This window comes from Ictidomys tridecemlineatus, chromosome 1, assembly GCF_052094955.1.
Source record: "Ictidomys tridecemlineatus isolate mIctTri1 chromosome 1, mIctTri1.hap1, whole genome shotgun sequence".
Taxonomy (NCBI): domain Eukaryota; kingdom Metazoa; phylum Chordata; class Mammalia; order Rodentia; family Sciuridae; genus Ictidomys; species Ictidomys tridecemlineatus.
Window position 1 is genome coordinate 722,064 of NC_135477.1, and position 19,383 is coordinate 741,446.

General features: G+C 60.2%; 2 protein-coding genes across 5 annotated transcripts in view; one reads left to right on the top strand and one right to left on the bottom strand.

The window, feature by feature from the left end:
- The first annotated feature begins 5,924 nt into the window (after positions 1-5,924).
- Nkx6-2 (NK6 homeobox 2) lies at positions 5,925-7,356 on the top strand. The gene is made up of 3 exons (XM_005320781.5): positions 5,925-6,419; positions 6,494-6,666; positions 6,916-7,356. Exons 1-3 carry the CDS (start codon positions 6,014-6,016, stop codon positions 7,165-7,167), a joined length of 831 nt encoding a protein of 276 aa, XP_005320838.3. The 5' UTR covers positions 5,925-6,013; the 3' UTR covers positions 7,168-7,356.
- Positions 7,357-8,989: 1,633 nt separating this feature from the next.
- The window catches only part of Inpp5a (inositol polyphosphate-5-phosphatase A), a 174,248-nt gene continuing 163,854 nt past the window's right edge, over positions 8,990-19,383 (bottom strand). For 3 of the 4 annotated variants that reach the window (XM_078023874.1, XM_078023871.1, XM_078023864.1), the window contains 4 exons: positions 13,748-13,859; positions 11,205-11,273; positions 10,427-10,463; positions 8,990-10,288 (listed from right to left, as the gene is read on the bottom strand). In XM_078023874.1, coding sequence (XP_077880000.1) covers positions 10,239-10,288; positions 10,427-10,463; positions 11,205-11,273; positions 13,748-13,859 — 268 coding nt within the window. In that variant the 3' untranslated portion in view covers positions 8,990-10,238. Of the gene's footprint in view, positions 10,289-10,376; positions 10,464-11,204; positions 11,274-13,747; positions 13,860-19,383 lie in introns of all 4 variants that reach the window. The other variant, XM_078023866.1, reaches the window with a different exon arrangement.

Here is a 19,383-nt window from a genome sequence, read left to right on the forward strand (position 1 = left end):
ACCTGGGTGGGGGTCCCCATCTGTACAGAGAACCAGGCAGGGCACCAAAAAAGAAAAAAGGTGCCATCTCTTGGGGGGACGAGACATCTGCATGGAGAGTGAGGTCCAGGAAGTGGGCTCAGGCCAGCAGCAGGGTGGGGGCCTCTGACCTCACAGGAGAGTGGGGAGGACCTGGAAGGCCCTTGTCAGTGGGAAGAGAAGAGGAGGGGAGGGAGGGTCCTGACACTTGGGGCTTCAGGCAGGGGCCCCTCAGGTGGGTGCCAATAGCCAAATTAGGTAGCCAGAAAGTTGCCCCAAAGACGGAACAGCCATGGCCAGAGCCAGATGTGGTGAGCTCAGGAAGGAAGGGTACCAAGGCTTGAGGAACAAGGGATTCCACCTGCAGGGCACAGAGCCTTGGACTTGCACCTCACAGCAGCCACAGACACTGCCCACATGGGTCCCCAAAGTCATGAAGGTGGGGGGCAGGTGCAGCCCACATGGACCTTGCAGAACCCAGAATCACCCCTCGCAGGGTTGAGACTGGGCAGAAGCTGCCCTCTTACTACTCCTGTCAGATCTCAGATTCCTGAGAGGCCACCTGACCCCTTCAGCCTGCCCGGCCACCAGCCAGGCCTGGCTATGGACAGCAGAGGGCCCTGAGCTGAGGAATCAGCCTCTGCTGCTAGATACGGTGCCTGTCCTCCCCATGGCCTCCCCTTGGCATCTGGTGTGGGGAGTCCGTGGGACCCTCCTGCTGTCCTCTGCACCTCCCATGCACTGCTCCGCAGCCTCTGGTCAGGCCCTGTCCTGTTCTGATCACACCCACAGGCACCGCAATGTCGCTTGCTAGCTCTGTGGTCCCTGAGGTGGCTGTGGCAGGGCAGGGCCACTGTGCTCCCTCCACCCCATGGTCAAGCGGAGATCCCTGAATGCCGTCCCCAGGGAGCAAGGAGCATACAGAGCACCTGAGGGCCACCCTGCACTGCCAGCCCCCGAGGCTCCTCCCCATGACCTCCAGGACCCAAGGCAAACCAGAGGAGAAGGCATCAGGAACGTCCCCACTGCGCCCCTGCAGCCTGCTGGGGCTTGATGCCAGACGGCTGCCCAGGACGTGGGTTGTGTGACGTGCCAGTGCCCCACAGTTCACACACTGGAAGGGTGGCTGTGGGCCAAGGAGGGTCCTGGCCTCCAGGTGCTTCCCTTATAAGGCCCAGCAAGTGGGTAACGGAGGGAGCTCAGCCCCGAGGAGGGATGAGGAGAATTTGAGTTACTCTAGACACCTGCCTGCACCATTATATTTACCAGAATAAATCACTCTTAAAGAAATAAGAAGGCCTTGATGAGAACCGGGGATCCAGAGCCAGAGTGAGGGGCAAAGGCAGGAGGTGCCTGGCTGGGTGCCTGGCCAGGTCCCACAAAGCCAGAGGGCCTGGGGGACTCCAGAGGGGTGAGTCCAGGGGTCCCCTCCCTCCTGACACCTGGGCCTGCAGGTCTGCCTGTGGTCTAGGCTGCTTCCTGCAGGAAGTGGTGGACTGCCCTGGCACCCCTGCCCACTCTGCCCAGTGCCCTCTTCCTTAGCCTACCAGTGGGGCCTCCTGCCACCCTCAGGATCCCAGATTCCCAGAGCTCTGCCCCAGTCTTTCTCGGCCTGGAGACCGCCAGCCTGTGATCTCCCCAACCTCAGCTGTCCTCCCCTTGACCACTACTGGCAAGTGGCCTGGTCCCTGCCAATGAAGTCTCCATGCACCTCAAGGGCCACCAGACACCTCACAAGGGCTGGCTAGTGACAGCCCCTGGCCCTGAGATGATGCCCTTCCGCTCAGGAGCAGTGGGCGCTGCTTCTCTCTCCTTAGTAGCCCCAACCCAGCGTTCTCAGGCTCCCCTCTCTAACTTCCTGCCCTCCCAAAACCTCGGAAGCCTGCGGCCCCTGCCAGGTCCACTTATTCTACAGCACTTATTTAGCCCCAGGACAGGAGGCTATCTGCAGATCCCCGATGGAGGGATGGGCAGCCAGGCTGGTTGGCAATGGGCTGTACAAGCGTTTGGGCCGGCTGAGCCACAAACAGTCCGCAGGTTGGAGACGCAGGCGAGGCCTCAGCCACCCGTCCTGCCCCAGGCCACCCACCCCTGATTCAGTGCTCTGGCGCCTGGGTGCTGGGCACCCAGCCATGGAGGGCACTCTGCCCCAGCCCTTGTTGCAGCGCGGCATCTGCCACTGGAGGGCGCTGGAGAGGTTGCCCTTCTCCCAGCATTTTGCTGGGGGTTTGGGTCTCCTCCCCGCTGCTTTGTTCTGAGGGCAATCTCCAACGTGTCTCGGCGCCCCCGCCCCCAGAGGCCCTGTAACTCCACCTGCGCCCTGCCGAGCTCTGGGCTCCGCCTCTGCGGACCCTCCAGCTGTGGCTCCGTAAACCCGGTCTTCCCCTTCATCCCGAGCCAGCTGGATGGCAACCACAGAGATGATTCTGGGTAGTCTCGGTGGTCCCCTTTCGTTCCTTTGGACCACTGGCACCCGGAAGCACCCTGCTAGCCGAGTCGTGCACAGGCGGCTGTGAACGCGCTCTCATTTGCGCACAGGACAAAACCAGGACGCTATACAGAGGGCTGCCTCGGAAACTCCAGTCTAGAGTGGGTCAGGCCAGGGCAGGGGCAGCCCAGGAGCGGCCTAGAGCTGCACTGGGTCACTGTTTCCTGCATGAGTTCCCCGAGGACTCCTCGGGCTCCCTGTGCGGCCACAGATAGCTTCCAAGCTCCTCTCGGGTGCATGTCCCTGTGACCCGCCTGCCTCCCCCGGCCCTAAGGTTCCTGCCTTGAGCCGTGGGTCACCTGTCCTCCCAGCGGGCACTCGGGGTGTTCTATTCACCAACGGTTTATTATCGGCCCACACTGCCAGGGGAGAGCATCAGAGGCTGGAGTTCGCAGCTGTCCACTTCGCTTACTCAGGGTGACCTGGCATAGCAGGTACCCAACACACACAGGTTGAAAGGGTGAAATAAGTTCTGAAAGAGTTCTGCCAAATGGCGCGTGATCCATCTTCCAGCTGCAAACTGTTTGCGACGAAAGCGCCCGCAGTCGTAGGACGTTTTCTGCTAAACCAGGAGGTGGCATTGGCGAACCTCTCCACAGCTGCGCGGAGGGAGCCCAGCGGCGCTCGCTTCTGGGGAGGGCGGCTTCTGGGATCTTTCTCCAAGAGGCGCGCTTCCTTGGGTCCTACCAAGGGGGTGGTGCCTGGGGACGCAGCAGAAGCGGTTGTGAGTGGGAGCTCTGGGCAGCGACCAGAGACCGCGCACGGAAAGAAGTTTAGCACCCCCGCAGCAGCCCGCGTTAAGTCTTCCAGCTGGGAGGGGAAGTGTCCAGGGTGTCCAAGGAAGAACAGGGCACCCGTAGAACGCACACCGCACTTCGGGCGCCGAGACCATCTTCCTCATCCTGCACCCACAGCCCCCTCATTCCGCACGCTGGGAGCCCCTGGAGAGCCGCACACTCTGTTACCCAGTGAGTCTGCCATCCCACTCGCGACCCCGCGAGTTCAGGCCACAACCGAGGGAGGACTGGGTTTACACAGACCCAGGCTTGCTGGTGCGCAGGGCAGCGACCGGAAAACTGTTTTCTCAGTCTTCAGCAGCGCTAAGGGGTCTGCCGGCGGCTGAGAGAAACCAGCGTGCAGCCTGGAGCGGCGGTATTCCTTCTGCCTAGCGCCAGGCTCCCCGGATCCTACGGGAACTTAAAGCGCACCTGCGCTCCCGTCTGGGCGCGCCTCTCCCTGTTCATATTCTGGAGACCCGCGCTCCTGCGAGAAAGCTTTGCGGCCGCTGCTGCCTGAAGTCCGGTAGCGCTGGGTGGAGCGGAGCGGGGGTCCCGCGTTGGAGTTCGGCCCCTCCTACTCATCCCCGCCCCGCCCTCTCCGGCCCTGCCCCCAACCCCACAGCTTCCCGTGTCCCTGCCGAGGCCTTGGCCTCCCGCCTTAATACCTCTCGGGAGCCCAGGAGGATCCAAACCCTACTCGGGAGGGTTCCCCTTGTGCTCGGACACTCGTAGCACGCGCGTTGTGTATTTCCTCCGAAGATGTGGGGGCGAGCGAGGCCCGGAGAGCGTTTGGGGCCAGGCGGACTGGGTGCCATTGACAGCGCAAGGATCCCAAGTGCCTGTGTCCAGGGCCCTAGGCTTGCCTCAACTGGGCTCCATCGCCGGCGGGGCTGCGGCGCACAATTGGATACTACGAGGGCTGACCCCGCCTAGAAAATCAGAAGAGCAAAACCCTTATGCGCGGCGCCTCACCGCACAGGGGTGGGACACCAGACGTGCAGCGCCGCATCGCGCAGTCTTCGCAGCACTGTGAGCGCAAGCTCGGTCAGGAGCGATTCAGAATCCCGATCCACACAACGCCCCGGCCAAGAGTGGCTTTTGAAACCTCGACCTGATGGGTCCCTAACCCGCGGCACATAAAACGAAAATGAACCCCGGGAAGGAGAAGAGGGAGTGGACATTAGGCCGCTGCACAGAACCGCGGGGGTCTCCTCCTTCCAGAACACCAAAACCCCGGCGGCTGAGGCAAAATGGAAAAGTCGTTGGTAACGAACTGGCCCAGGCCCCAGAGAGCGGACCTCGAACACACAGCTTCCACCCAGAAACCCAGACCCGAAATGGCCGTCTTCCTGCACACATTTGGGTCACGGCTCCCACCCAACCCGTAGCAGATAATTATAACATCCTTCACCTGTTACTGTTAATACACAGCATTTCCCAAAAGGAAGAAAGTGACAGCGCTCAGCAGCTGTTCAGAGCCTGCACAGGGTGGGCTCCCGGTCGACTTTGGTCTCATTTTACCTTGCAGCAATTCTCTGGGGTGAGAGTTCTCTGGATCCAAGGGCCACATGAGCAACACATAAAGACCGTGCTTTGCCTGCTGCTCTTCAAGAGCGCACCCACGTTCAGAATTGAAAGTAACACCCTACGCACCCTGGGCCTCAGAGCTCTGAGACAGTTGGGGTCCCAGTTCCCCCGCGGGGGCTGCGATTTATCAGAGAACGGCTCCATAGGCCACTGGTGGTCCTGGGTCGCAGCCCCTGCCTAGAGTTACCTCCCGGGTAACCTCTAATAGGAGACCCTGACCTCCCCAACGGGAAATCTCTGGGGGCCGCCACATCACCACCCAGCTGCAGGTAACCCAGAACCTCCACCCAGTATGTACTAACAGAAAGCCCGGAGTGTGACCCCTGTCCCTTCGCCCTCCCTGATACAGAACGGGCCGTTCGTTGGCCAGACCAGCAGCCCATTCGCCCGAGTCTAGTCTGGCCATTCGACCCGTGTACTCCGAGCCTCAGCTGCTTCCTCCCTTCCTCGGCCAGGGCCCACCAGGACAGCGTGCGCTGTAAGCCTTCAGCAGAGGCCGACGAGCGGCTCGGACCATAGTCCCTGCCTGCGCCCGCTGACCCTCGTCGTCTGGCCGCCGGGGGCTCTTCCCCGAAAAGAACGCACTGAACGAGAGACCTCGATCTTCAAATCTGCGTTCTTTCCGGGGATAAAATATGTTCTCGTATTTTTTTCCTGATTTCCCATTAAAACCTTTGCCTAACTAAACTCCCATCCAACGGGATTTATTTCGTCCCGGGGGAGATAAATCAGGGGACAAATTTACAGCCCAGGAAGCACCTGCCGCACTAATGGGCCCTTCATGGAGTGCGCGGCCGGCGGGGGCGCGCGCAGACGGCGGGGCGCTGGCCAATGGCCTGGCGGCCGGTGCCCGCAGCCAATCAGCGCGCGCGCCGCGCCCGGGCCCCGCGGTTATCAGTGCGTCCGTCCCGCGCGGCGCCGCTCGGACCGGCCCCGGAGCCGCCGCCGCCGCCTGAAACCCCATCTCTCCAGCCCGCGCCCGAGCCGCCCGCCCGCTCGGGCCGTCGGCGCCCGCCCGCGCCCCGCGCGCCCCGCTGCAGCCGGCGCCCGCCCGCGCCGCGCACAAACTTCTCCGGGCCAGCGGGCGCGGGCGGCGGCGACGGGGCCCGGATGGGCGCCCGGGCCGGTGGCGGCGGCGCCCATGGACGCTAACCGCCCGGGCGCGTTTGTGCTGAGCAGCGCGCCGCTGGCTGCGCTGCACAACATGGCCGAAATGAAGACGTCGCTGTTCCCGTACGCGCTGCAGGGCCCGGCAGGCTTCAAGGCGCCCGCGCTGGGAGGCCTTGGCACGCAGTTGCCGCTGGGCACCCCGCACGGCATCAGCGACATCCTGGGGCGGCCAGTGGGCGCAGCGGGCGGCGGCCTCTTGGGCGGCCTGCCCCGCCTCAATGGGCTGGCCTCGTCGGCCGGCGTCTACTTTGGGCCCGCGGCCGCCGTGGCGCGCGGCTACCCCAAGCCTCTGGCCGAGTTGCCCGGGCGCCCGCCTATTTTCTGGCCCGGCGTGGTGCAGGGCTCACCCTGGAGGGACCCGCGCCTGGCCGGCTCGGGTAAGTGGCCCGCGCGGGGCTCTGCGTGGGGCGGGCTGGGCGCGCGGACCGCTCTCACCCGCCCTCCTTCGCAGCCCAAGCCGGCGGGGTGCTGGACAAGGACGGTAAGAAGAAACACTCGAGGCCGACCTTCTCTGGCCAGCAGATCTTCGCGCTGGAGAAGACCTTCGAGCAGACTAAGTACCTGGCGGGCCCAGAGCGCGCGCGGCTCGCCTACTCCCTGGGCATGACCGAGAGCCAGGTGAAGGTGAGCGCGCAGGCCAGGGGCGGCCTCCCTGGGGTCTTGCTGCGCGGAGGCAGATCCCGGCGCCCGCGTCCTGCGAAGGGTCGGCGAGCGGCCGTCCGGCCTCGGCCAACCCCGAGAGGCGCCGCTGCACGGGTGCGCGGTGCTGGCCACGGGCGGACGGCGGGGTCGGGCCGGGTCCGCCGGGGAGGCCAGCGTTGTAGAGGACTCGGAATTTCGGAGGCCCCTCTGACGGACCTCTCCCGCCCCCAGGTGTGGTTTCAGAACCGCAGGACCAAGTGGCGCAAGCGGCACGCGGCGGAGATGGCGTCGGCCAAGAAGAAGCAGGACTCCGACGCAGAGAAGCTGAAGGTGGGCGGCTCGGACGCGGAGGACGATGACGAGTACAACCGGCCCCTGGACCCCAACTCGGACGATGAGAAGATCACGCGGCTGCTCAAGAAGCACAAACCCTCGAACTTGGCGCTGGTCAGCCCATGCGGCGGCGCGGGGGACGCCTTGTGAGGGCGCGGCCGGCGCAGGACCAGACGCCCGCCGCCCGCCGCCCGCGCCGCAGCGTGTATATATATTTTTACAAAATAAGTTATAAAGCGGCCCGGCTCCGGCTCGGCGTGCGGGGCCCGGCGGCGTCCCTTGGCGTGGGGCGGGGTTCGGGCCATCACTTTGTATAATCAATAAATTATTTAACACGTCCGGGTCGGAGCCGCGGCTCCCGAGGCTGCAGCGCGTGTTTCTTCCGTACCGAGCGCGGCGCTGCGGGCGGGCAGCAAGGGCCTCCGCGCCGCGTCCCGTCGGTCCTCCCCGCGAGGCGCGGGGCCTGGCACCGGCGGGCACGGTGGCGCGGATCGCGCCGGAGGCGGCAGCGCTCGGGAGCGTGGAGACAGCGAGGACGGGCGGGGACGCGGCCGACGCGCAGGGAGGGCGGCCCGGCCCGCGCACCCTCGGGCAGCTGGCTGCAAGGAAGGAGCCGCCGCGGAGGCCCCAGTGGAGCCAGACGGAAGCGCGGTGCTCGGCAGGTATGGACCCCCGCGGCCCGGAACAGGCCCAGGGTTGCAGTGCGCTCACGTGGATGAGGTTTGGGCCAACTGACCACACTTGGGTGTTCCCAAATAGCGAGTAAGCCGCGTGCCGTCCCCCCAACCGGACCCAGCACTGGAGCGGTTACTCTCTCCTTTTGCAGTTGAGGGGGGTGGGCTGGCCCTGTCCTTCCAGCAGCGGTCCTACTTTCAGACCAGGCTGGCTCTGCCTCATCCAAGGGTATTTTGAAATGATTATTTTTAAGTCTTTTAGCCAGAACGATAAATATTTTAATATGTCTACCAAATTCACCTCGTTTGAAATCAGGTTTGCAGTTCTTCCCTGTGGCCCTTGGGCTCCCATTGTAATAGGTTTTTCGTCTGCAGAAAGCACTATTTCATTCAAGCTAGGGCTGCACAGAGAAATCTGAAATAACTCTGCCCGAAGAAGGACAGCTCATAAATCTCCATGCAGAGCGACCCTGGGATGGCCTCCCAGGGCGGAGGGCTAGCTTCTCAGAGGGGCACAACTTGGAGGGACCTGGTGCAGCTCTTTCACAGGTCACAAGGAACGGCCCATGATCAGGGCTCCTGGTCAGAGCTGGACCCCATCAGCAAGGGCTGCATCCCAGTGGTTCCAACCCATGGGCACAGAGCCCTGGAGCCTACAGCTGACCTTTTCCTAGGCCAGTTTTCTTACCACAAAACCCATCCAGTGCTCTAAACAAGCTGCAGTTGTTACAAAAGCCCATCTGCTGGGTGCACACTCTCTAGATGCACCTCACTGGGCTCCCTGGGTCGCTGAGTTTTGACTTCATGTAAGTGTAAATGGTCCCATTTTTATGTTAATTACAACATTTCTCTTGGAAGGTGTTTTCAGAAATGTTTAAGGGAAGCGTGAAGGTGTAGGTTTTGCCTTTTGCCACTTGACACACCAAGGTTAAATCAATTCTTTTTAGCCCTGTCCCTTGTCCTTTAGGGAAGCCACGCTCTTTAAAAAGGGAAGCGGTTTCATTTCTGTGAGTTATCTGAGTACAAGGGAAGAGTAGAGTTTCCGGTTTTAAATTTTTAAGGAAAGCAAAGAATTCGTATAACCCAGTTATGATGTTGAAGGATTAAGTCTTTTTTTACTACTGTGAAAAGCCCAAAAGATTATTTCCTATTCCTAACTAATGACCCTGTGAAAATATGTGAGACTGAAGTTCCAATGGGTTGAGCTTAACAACAGGGCACAAAAGAGGCCCCTCCTGCCACTTTGCATTTCAGAGGTGACGGACAGGGGAAGGAAGGAGGACAAAGCCAGGGAGAACTGTTTTCACCATGATCAATTTTATTGCTTAGGAACCGAGCAGTCACTTCCAAAGGCCTTCCGAGTGAGAGTCACCGCCGCCGAAGCCCACAGACAGAACTGCTGCGTGGTGCCACGATGGCGTGTTGGTGAGCAGCGACGGCAGTACTCACAGACTGGCCCTTAGCGTGGAGAGCCTGGGTCCGAGCAGAGACCAAATCACTCGCGGTTGTAGTGGTGGTGATTGTGCAGACACCCACGTCGTCGACCTCACGCCGTGCCCAGTCCAGGAGCTGTAGTGTTCTGAAGTAGATAATATGCCAGCGCTGCGTCTCCACCCTGCAGTGGCCCCAGCCGTGCTCAGGCGGGGAGCAGAGGTGGCCACAGGGTGGGCACGCAGGCGCAGTGCGGCCCAGTGCTGCTTCTCTCCCGTGGTCTGTACAGCCCATGTTAGAAGCGATCTCTGTGGGAAGCGGACAAGGCTATTTCTAATTCTCCCACGAGATTATGGTTTAATGTAGAATATTGGCACCATAAAACGGTAACAAAGGACAGACAAAACAGTTTACAAAATCCTTAGAAGGTACACACAGGGTAGCAATAAACTTCACATTCAGTTCTTAATGTTACAGAAAAGGCAGAGGAGTGACAAATTGCTGGCCCAGCGGGTGCAGAGGCCTTGCTCCTGGCACTGCTGGTCACCTGTCTGCGTCCACACCCACTCCACACACCTTGGCCGCAGCTCTGCCCGCTGCTACGACGCACATTCATACTGAAGAGTGTATGTAGCATAAGTTTTGATAAGATTTATAAATTACTCTTAAAAAGTATATATTTATATGTATTTATATATATAAAAATGGGAAGCAGCTGCAGTGTGATTCGGACACCATGTAACATGGCAGTAGAGTCGGCCACGGAGCGGCCTGGGCCCGGGCAGGCACTGGAGGCCTCCTCCTGGCAGAGGGCACCGACACCGGGGGGGTTCCTAGGCAGGAGAAGCTCCTCCACAGACAATCATTAAAAATGGAAGATTTTGAAATCTAAAATACAGAACCTCTTTGCTATTAGAGTTTTGGCAACAGGATGTGACTTATTATTTTTTAAAAAAACCCAATGCTTCTACTTAATGTCACACAAACAGACACAACAGTGAGGTATGTGAGGCTTTCCCGGAGTGGTCCGGAGCTGAAGCGAAGTGTGGGCCGGCCATTGAGCAGGTGCTGCCTGGGCGGGTTTCTGATGCTGCTGCAGGAGTATTTCATACACTGCTACAGGGAGGTCTCACGGAGGGTCCCGTCGCTGCGTGGGCACCTCTTCCCTGAATTGGAGTCAGTAATTTGTTAAAGGTACAAACACACCAGGAAAAGCTGCAGAAAAGGAGAACTGAGGGAAGGAGGCATATTTACCACACGTCACTGCACGACACAACACTTGTGCACACGTGCATGAGGTTTACCTGCCCCGGGCGCCATGCGGAAGGCCAGGAACACGGGCTGCAGCGGGAGAGGAGGGTGTCAGTGCGCACGCGCCGCCACCTCCCACAGAACCTCGAGTCTCGGGGCAGCTGGGATGTGTCCTGAGCAGTTGTGTGCTCTGAGCACAGGCGGAGAGCTCAGAGAGGAGAGCCAGCTGGCCTGGGCCTGCAGCCTGGGTCCAGTCACAGGGCCCCACACAGCCCCTTTGCGTTCCAGACAGAAACCAGCATGAGCACTGGTTTACAGAACTGCTAAGTCGGCCTCAGGCCCGTGGGGAAGGAAAGTGTGTCCAGCCTCTGCCACGCTCTGTGGCCAAGGACCAGAGGACTCAACGTGCTCCCGAGTGTCCCTGAGGACTGCTGGGCTGCTCTGGGTTGGGGCACGAGTGGTCTGTGTGGACTGTGGCTATCCCTGAGTGCATGGGACCCACGGAACATGCACTTGCTGCTACTCTGCCTGGCGGGCCTGAGCCAGGTGTGAGGCCAGAAAATGTTGCAGGTCCTGGAGCAGCGGGAGAAGTGGCCTGGGCACACAGGAAGCTGCAGAACTAACTACTGCTTCTGGCAAGTGGAGAATGAGGTATCCTGTTTGCAACTAGCCTCCTCTGCTTTCTCCCTACCTGGCCATCTCTCTCTCAGCATTTTATTACGATTAAATAAAAACCCACCAACTCAGCCAGAAATAAGGAGATGGGAAACGCTGCCCACCCTCCAGTCCCCCAGCCTCCTGGCCCCTGAACCGCAGCACGGTGCACGTCACCTTATGGTCTCCCATGCAGACGTTGGGCCCGATGTGGTCATAGGTGACAACCTTCTCCTCGCTCTCAGACTGGAAGCAAACAGAGAGAGGGTGAAAGGGGCTTCGGGTATCCTGGGGGCAGAGGGGCAGGACACTGTTTGCTCTGCCCATCTGCGGAGCTCTGCAGGGTGGGAGCGTAACTGGGAGGGAGTGAGCGGCCAGCCCCTCCCACTAAGAAGAACCGTGCTCCTCAGACAGACGTGGCCTGGCGGTGTGGGGGCGTCAGGGCTCCCCCAGGCCTCCTCCTGGCCCACAGGTGGATGGGGCCTGGTCACCAGGGTGTCGGTGCTGCTCTGAAGGCCCTGCCTTGCCTAGGGCACCTGCTTCTGACGTTGCCGTCACCCACAGCCCTGTTTACCGCAGACACCAACTTCTCTCTGCTGCACAGAGCAGCGTGTGTGTGCTGGTAGACACTGTGGCACACCTCCTTCACCCAGCACCTGGGAGGCTGGCAGGTGCCCATGCTGCAGTTGTGGATGGTAGCAGGTTTGTTGATGGCAATCAGTCAGCTCTGATGGGGCTGGAGTTTTACATCCACAACTGAAGCATCCAAGACTATAAAGTTGAAACTGAATTATCTTTAATGCAGTAAGAAGCTTAAGGTCAGATTTACTTTCCAGCATGGTCATCTGCCAGAAAGCATAAAAACACAACCTCGGCACCGCACGCACCAGCACTGCCCATCTTTCAGGAGCCTGAGCCGCTGCCGCGGAAGTGGGGACACATTCATCAAACACAGCGTGGTGATTTGCAAAGGCAGCACAAGATTGTGGATTTTCAACTGCGTGATCTTTGGACAGATAAACAAATTACAGCGGGCGCAGGCAGACGCGGGCACACCTCACTGGCGTTCAGCTCCGCGGCTCCCAGGCAGCGCGCGGCTCCGTGTTTCAGGGCTCGGGAAGCAGAACAGAACATGATGACGAGGAACCAGAGCATGGCGTGATGGATGGCACCAGAGGCTGCTCACGGCACCATCTGCTCAGCTGTGATGCCTGCCGCCCACGGGCAGCCTGGGCGGGGGAGGCAGTGGGACTTCAGCCTCCAGACAGGGCCTCTGGGCACCATGGGCCTCGGTGGAGGCCAGAAGCAGAGCCCAGCTGCCCACAGTGACTTTAAAGTGTGGAGTCTGGGTCTGGAGACCAGAGGAAATGTGGGCAGCTGACAAACAGGACAGACGCTGGCTTTCTGGTGCTGTCTAGGCTGCCATCTTGGGCCACACCCAGGTCTCGCCACAGAAGGCAGCTCTCCTGGCTCCGGACGTCTTCCTGGTGGGGGTCAATGCCACCCTCCCCACCTCAGTCCTCCCAGCACTTTGTTCTGGCCAGCTTCAGCTACTGTGTCCTCTGCTGTCTGCCCAGTGCTTGCAGAGTCACCTCCACGGGGCTGATGACCACCCCAGCCAGAGGGGCTAGGGTGTGTCCAGGGCAGGCCTTCCCCCAGCTCACCCTGGGTCTGGAGGCTCCTGGCCAGAACCCGGTGGCCTCTCTTCAGCCCAGATAAGGGGCATCACAGTGGTGCACATTCTGACCCCAGGCTAGAAGGCAGGGCTGCCTGCCACCGCTGCCCCGGGGCAGACCTCTGCCCTGCCCACGTCCCCAGCAGACCCCAGAGCTCAGGACCCTCTGTCCCGACTCTGGCTGTGGGAGCAGGGCCCTCGCAGGGCAGAGGCTGAGTGCGGCTGTGCCTTGGGGGTGGGGCAGGAAAAGCGGGGTGCAGGATGGAGGCCGGGGACAGTGCCACAGGGAAAAGGCCGGCCAGCCAGGCCTCAGCGGGAGGGCCAGGGGGGGCAGCAAGTTGGGAAGGCCACCTCAAGGGCACACAGAGAAGCTGGGTGTGCTGGCTGGCAGAGGGGCATGGATGCGGCAGCTCAGGGCAACTCAGGTTAATGGTGGGCTGCTAAGAGGGAGTCCCCGCTGCTCTGGGCCCAGGCAGGGGGCAGAGCACACAAGGCCTCAGAGCCACAGCCTCCTGCCCTGCGCACCCACTGCTGCCCTCGCCAGTCTTCACCGATGGTTGGCATCACTCACATGCTGGCTCTTTTAGAAACACTCGTGTGTCGGGAGGTGGGAAAACCCTGGAAATCGCATGTAGCCTAGCCGTTCCCTGACACGGAACCCTACGGCCTCCCAGAATGGCACCCACCCTTCTCTGGCTGCTGGCGCCCTGGGTGGACCTGCTCTGACCACACCTTATGCTGACAGACACACCTCCGGGCTCCTGGCCTACCTGCTCATCCATGGCCGAGCCCTGAGTGCCAGCGTGCAGAAGCTGGGACTTCCAGACCCCGCCCACCACCCTACCTTGCATGTCCCACTGAGACAGTGGCTCTCACTGGGGCTGAGCACTAGCTGGAAGAACCGCAGAGCTTCGGCTCAGCTGCCCAGGGAAAGGTCAGGAAACTATCTACGTTGTTCCCAGGTTGAGCAGCTCATCGCACTTGCCCTGAAGCCCAGGCCTGCTCTGTCCCCTCCCAGTGGCTGATCCAGGCAGCTCCCACTTACTCTGAGCACCAGCTCCTTGGCTGACAGGGACATGAGGATGCGGTCACACCATGCGGGGCACCGGGTGTTCATGTACTGCTCACCCTGCCTGGAGTCCTCGCTGTACGGGTAGCTGGGGAGACATGGAGGAAAAGGGTCATCAGCACCCCAGCTCCAGGCAGCCTCCACACTCCAAAGGGAAGCTGGCTACTCAGGGAAAGAATGTACGAACAGAAGTTTCTAGAATATAAAGGCAAACTCACAGCTTAAGTTCGTGTATCAAACGGTCCTCTGCACGAGGTCTGCAGACAGCTCAGGGCAACCCAGCTACACGCATGCTTCCTCCACCTGCTCCAGTGCCTGCAGTGCCCACCTGAGGGTCCAGGTGCTGAGGCTGCAACCCTGGGGCCACCACATGTGGTGGGCATGGCTGTCCCTGGTTTGGTGCCCTCTCTGTCCCTGTCGGTTCCCTCTAAGAACCTGGGAAGGGGCTCAAACCACCACTGCAAGTGCCTGACCTGCAGGTGACAGTCCCTTTGGACTTGCTGACCATGAGCTGAGCATCACCACCCTGCATCATCCAGGGGGCTGGTATCTGTGCCTTAGGCACCTGGCATCTGTCCCCAGAATAGCTTGCCCAGAGAATCCCCACATGTGCTGCACTTGAGGGGCAGCCCTCGGCTCCTTCTGTGTCCACCTCCGGCACTGCCAGTTCTCTGCCATCCACCTCCCTGCCTGTCTGGGTATTCTGACAGGGACTGTCCCGTGGTAATAACTGCTTCGCGTGGCTGGCTGGGGGAACACCTCTGAGTTCCGCTGTGCACCCTCTCGCCCAGTCAGGGTCCTCAGGACTCTACAGGCCGTCTTTCCAAAAGCCTGCTGTCACTGTGCTTGCTCAAGTTGATCTCAAAATGCCACACAGCATTTACCGAGAAAGGCATGTGCTCCATGAGCTTTTTCCTATTACTTTATTGGCAGAGAAGAGTGCAATCGATTCTGCAGGCGGAGGCTGCCCTGGGCGCTGCCAGGTGTTGATTCTGCGGGCCTCTAGGGCGGCTCCCACACAGGCGGCCCGGCTCCCACTGCCTTGGGGAGGCCCAGGGACCTAACATTACCCCTGCGCCTCACCCATCCAGTGGCACACCCAGGTGGAACACGCCTTCTTTTGGCTCTCCAGGGGGATCCTGCAGATGATCCTGGGAACTGTAGCCTGTGACCCCAGCCTCTCACAGGAAGTCAGCACTTGGCCTAACCAGAGCCTGTTTTTGGCTAAAAACAAAATCCACAAACGCCCACTTGTAACAACACTGTATTTTTAAGAGTACAGGACACTAGAGACCACTGCATGTTTTCCAGGGAGCATACGCAGCTGACGGCCTGTCCAAAGCTGACGGTCCCCTGGCTCCAGTGTGCGTCTCCCCACCATGGGCTGTGAAGGAAGGGTGCCCCTCCAGGGCCGCACCCCACCCCACCGGCTCTGCTGCAGCCACCCAGGAATGGCACCAGGGTTCGCGTGGGCCCTGGGGTCAAGGGCAGCACGGCCCCTGGGCTGCAGAACCAGGTGGTACAAGTCTGCCCCACGCAGGCAGGAGACCAGGGGACGGAAGGGCGTGGGGCTGGGCCAGCTGGGCAGGAGGCTGCAATGTGAGCTCCGCCTTCCTCTGGCTGTGCTGGGGAGGGAGCCCCACGAGGACCAGGCAGCAGGCCCTTCCACGCACCAGGAGGTCCTCCTGGCTCAAGCGCAGAGGGAAATCTCCATGAAAACACGCCTCACCCACTGCCTGCCCCTCAGCTGCCCAGTGGGAGCTGGCTGGCTTCTCTGCATGGAGTGAGTGTCAGCTCTCCCTGACAAGAGTGAGGTCTCAGCGGGCAGTGGCTGTGTCTGTCCCAGTTGCTGTTCCCAGCTCTCTCCGGACAGGATCTAGCGTGCAGCTACTGCACTGCCCGGCAGGGTCTGACCAAGCCTAGCCTCAACCACGTCCCTGGCAGGAGCTGGCTTAGGACACAGAATTGAGACCCTGTGCTTTCAGAGACTGTCACTGTGTGCATAGGAGCAGCAGAAAGCCTGCACATGAGCACCTGTGGCCTGGGTGCCCTGGAGCCTGCACCACAACCCGCCCCAGGGCCCGAGTCCAGGGTAAACATGAGTTCTGGGTCTGAAGCATGGCAGGTGCCTTTTAAATGAGGCTCTGTTCCTCAAGAACACCATGGTGCATGGGAGCTTGTGCTGACCCCTGAAGCCAGAGCTGGCAGAAGGCAAGGGCCACCTCTTTGGGCCACGGGGAAAGGAACTGAGGGTGGTTGATGGACACACTGGGTTCCGTGCTGGTCACAGAACAGCCAGGAATGGCAGCACCGATTCCCTGTGCAGCCCAACCCAGCTGCACCAGGACCCTGGTGCCCCTTGTGCTCTGGTTCCTTTGGATCTCAGGACAGATCCTGGCTGCCAAGGGAGAGGCCCAGGTTGAAGGGCTGTCCTGGCCCTCACTGTGGGGTGCATCCTGATGCCCAAAGAGTGAACATGGAGGTTCTGGTCCCAGGTGGGCCTGGGAGGCCAGTGTGGACACCAGGGTCTCAGGTCCTGCTCCACTCACACTGCAAAGCCGATACCTGGGCGGGACGAGCAAGGCCTGTCTGCTGAGGGGCTGTTGCAGGTGGTGCTATGCCCCCAGACTTATCTGGATGCAAACCTGCACCGCGGGAGGCAGGACACACTGCCCTATCTTGGCCCCATATAGCTCCGGGAATGATCGTCATAATTAATTGCAGTGGTGATAAAATTAACAATCGCCCACCTGTGCTCCCAGCCACCCGGCCTCCTTCCTCCTTGCCCCTCGTGCTCCCGCAGGATGTGGGCAGCAGCTCTTATGCCGGCAGGTTGTTTGCTTGTGGCTGGGCGGAGGCCTGGGTGGCTGGGCTGGATAGTGTTGCCATGGCTCTGTGGCCACAACGCCCGGGCGAGCACAGGCATGCGTGCTGAGCACAGGGCCTCGGGGCTCCCTGCGCCTGAACCACAGTCCGCAGGCGGCTGTGAGGCTGCTGACCCTGGGAAGGCACCCTTTCCTCTAGCTCTCACCTGGTGAACACCTAGACACAGCTACCTCAGGAGTACCAAGCAGGGGACAATTGAGCTCATTACAGGGAGAACGAGGCCTGGAGTCACAGTGACAGGGTGGTGCAGTCTCCTACCGCACAGTCGCCAGCTGCCATGGAGACGCCTGGACAGAGGCTGAGATGGAGGGCAGAGACTGAGCAGCAAGACTGGAGGCAACGCTAAACCAGGGGGAGGAGCCACAGACAGCAGAGGCTGCACACACCCTCCGGGAGGCCAGGCTGTGGGCTGGGCCTTCCACACACCACTCACACTCTCAGCCTGCATCCAGCCAGGGCTCTATCAGCTGGAGGACGTCCTTGCTCCTGGCCTGGATGGTGGCAGGAAGGCTCACCTTGCTGCCATGACCCCAGCAGAGACCTGCAGGCAGTGGGGCACCACATCCTGGCCCTGGCAGCCCTTAATAAAAGTAGGTGCTCCAGGAGAGGCCACCTCTGCTGGCCATCCAGGGCCTCAGCCTGTGTCACTCAAACGTCAGAGCCTGATCCTATTCTGTGGTCTGTTCGTTAAAGACATTCCTTCCTCACAGTTAGGCGCTGACCTCTCCCCACTTGACGCGCTCTGGGAAGTTCTGACGGGGAGGCGCAGGTGCGCATTTCCCATTTCCTCTGTGAACGGCCTGCTCCAGTGTGGAATTGTGAGACAAGCTGTGCTTGTACAAGGGGTGTCCAATGCACGCTAACCCTGGGCTCCGGCTGCCGGGAAGGGCACACGGGGCTGCTGGGCCCCGTCTGTGCAGCTGACGCGGCGTGGTCCTGCTGAGAGGGCCTCTGCTTCAGCACCCAGCACACATGCACTGGGTGCTTTCCGCTTGCTTCATTTGGGGCTGTTCTTGGCGTTTGGCATGTGGGTCTCTGGGGATCTCGGGGACCTTCCAGGGCTCAGAAGGCAAAGAGGTTAGCAAGCCTCACAGCACGGCCAAGACAACTGGCTGCTTCCCAGTGTGGCTACTGCACGGAGAGGCCTAGGCCACAATGCAGAGTGCTGGGCTGAGCGGGGCGGCCAGCAGGCCACGAGCACCCAGAGCCAGCTGGACCAAGGCCTGCTCTCCCTGAGCTCCCACCTCTGCAGCTGCTCCTGCAGACTGGCAGACGAGTGGGGCTCCTCAGATGGGCGACTGGCAGCCATCCTCTTGAGAAGGGACAAGATGAGGTGAGCCTGCCTCTCAGAAGCACTGACAGCATTTGCTGCCAATGACAAAACTCAAGTTTTTGAGAAAAATCTAGAACTTGGGAAAATGTATCTGCCTATGAGTTGGACAGCATCCCGTCCTGAAGACTCTTCTGATGAGACTCGGTGTCCCTCCTGAAGAAGGCGCCCTGGGCTCCGCCAGGGGGCCATGTGGACATCCGTCACTTGCCCGCTGGGCCAGCACTTACTTCCACAGGACCCTCCCATGGGCAGAGGCTCCCCTCAACAGAGCCAGGCACCTGGGTGGCTTGGGTGCAGTAAGGCTCTAGGCAATCCGCTTCCCAGTTAGAAGCAGAGAACAGCCACAGCCTGGGAGGGTCAGGACGCTCCTTTCTGCTCCAGCTCTGCCCCGCTGGTCGCCTTCCAGTCAGACGACAGACTGAATCTGAACTACCACCACCCTTCTCATCTTCTCCTTTTGTTTGGAAAACAATTACATTTTATTAAAAGTTATAAAAATATGTTTATAGAAATCTAAGAGTTTATTATTGTTATTTTAAAATGAATAAATGAATATTTAAAAATTATGGAAACTATCAGCAGAGACAAAAACTCCTTGGGGTCCCTGACACTTTGAGCCGCGTAGGGATCCAGGCCCACAGAACTGCAGCTCTCCCCAAGCAGTGATCAGGGCCACCTGCTGACGGTGCAGCCTAGCACCTGTCGCAGAGTGGTGGCCCAGGAGCTGGAAGCAGGCAGTGAGAGATCATGGGTCATGGTGGTGCACAGCCCGCCATGCCAGCGTGGACCTGAGGCGTGGCCAGCCAGCACCAACCTATTTTGCTGAGGCAGCTCAGCCCAGCCTGGTACAGACACCTGTTCCTTAGCACTCTAGACTAGGATGGAAGCATCCTGCAGCTTACACAGACCCACCACCAACAGAAGTGGAGAATCAAGTCTCATCTCAAACTTTTATTTCAGTGGGACGTGGTTTTTCTGTTTAATACATGGTAAGATCCATTGCTCTACCTTCTAAGGACACCTACAAATACTTGGCTACTCTTTGCTGTTTGCCAAAGCAATAACTATGGCAGATACCTCATCTTTAACACAGGCAGTGTTCACATCAGCAGAGCTGAAAATGAGTCATCAACCAACACAAAGACCCCTTGCACAACTCACAAGTGGAAACGTGCTGGATCTGGGCTTGCAAGTGCGAGCATCTAGGCCTGCTGGGGACACAGGACCCCTCGGTCTGTCCTGGGACCCAGCAAAGAACATGTGCAAGGGTCCTGCCTCTGCCGGCACCAACCAGCTGGCCCTGGGGTGCGTCCTTCACCAGTGCAGCTGCTTCCATGCACACTGGGGAGGGCAGGGCTGGTGTGCCAGGGCACAGCAGTCCCCAAGGCACTTA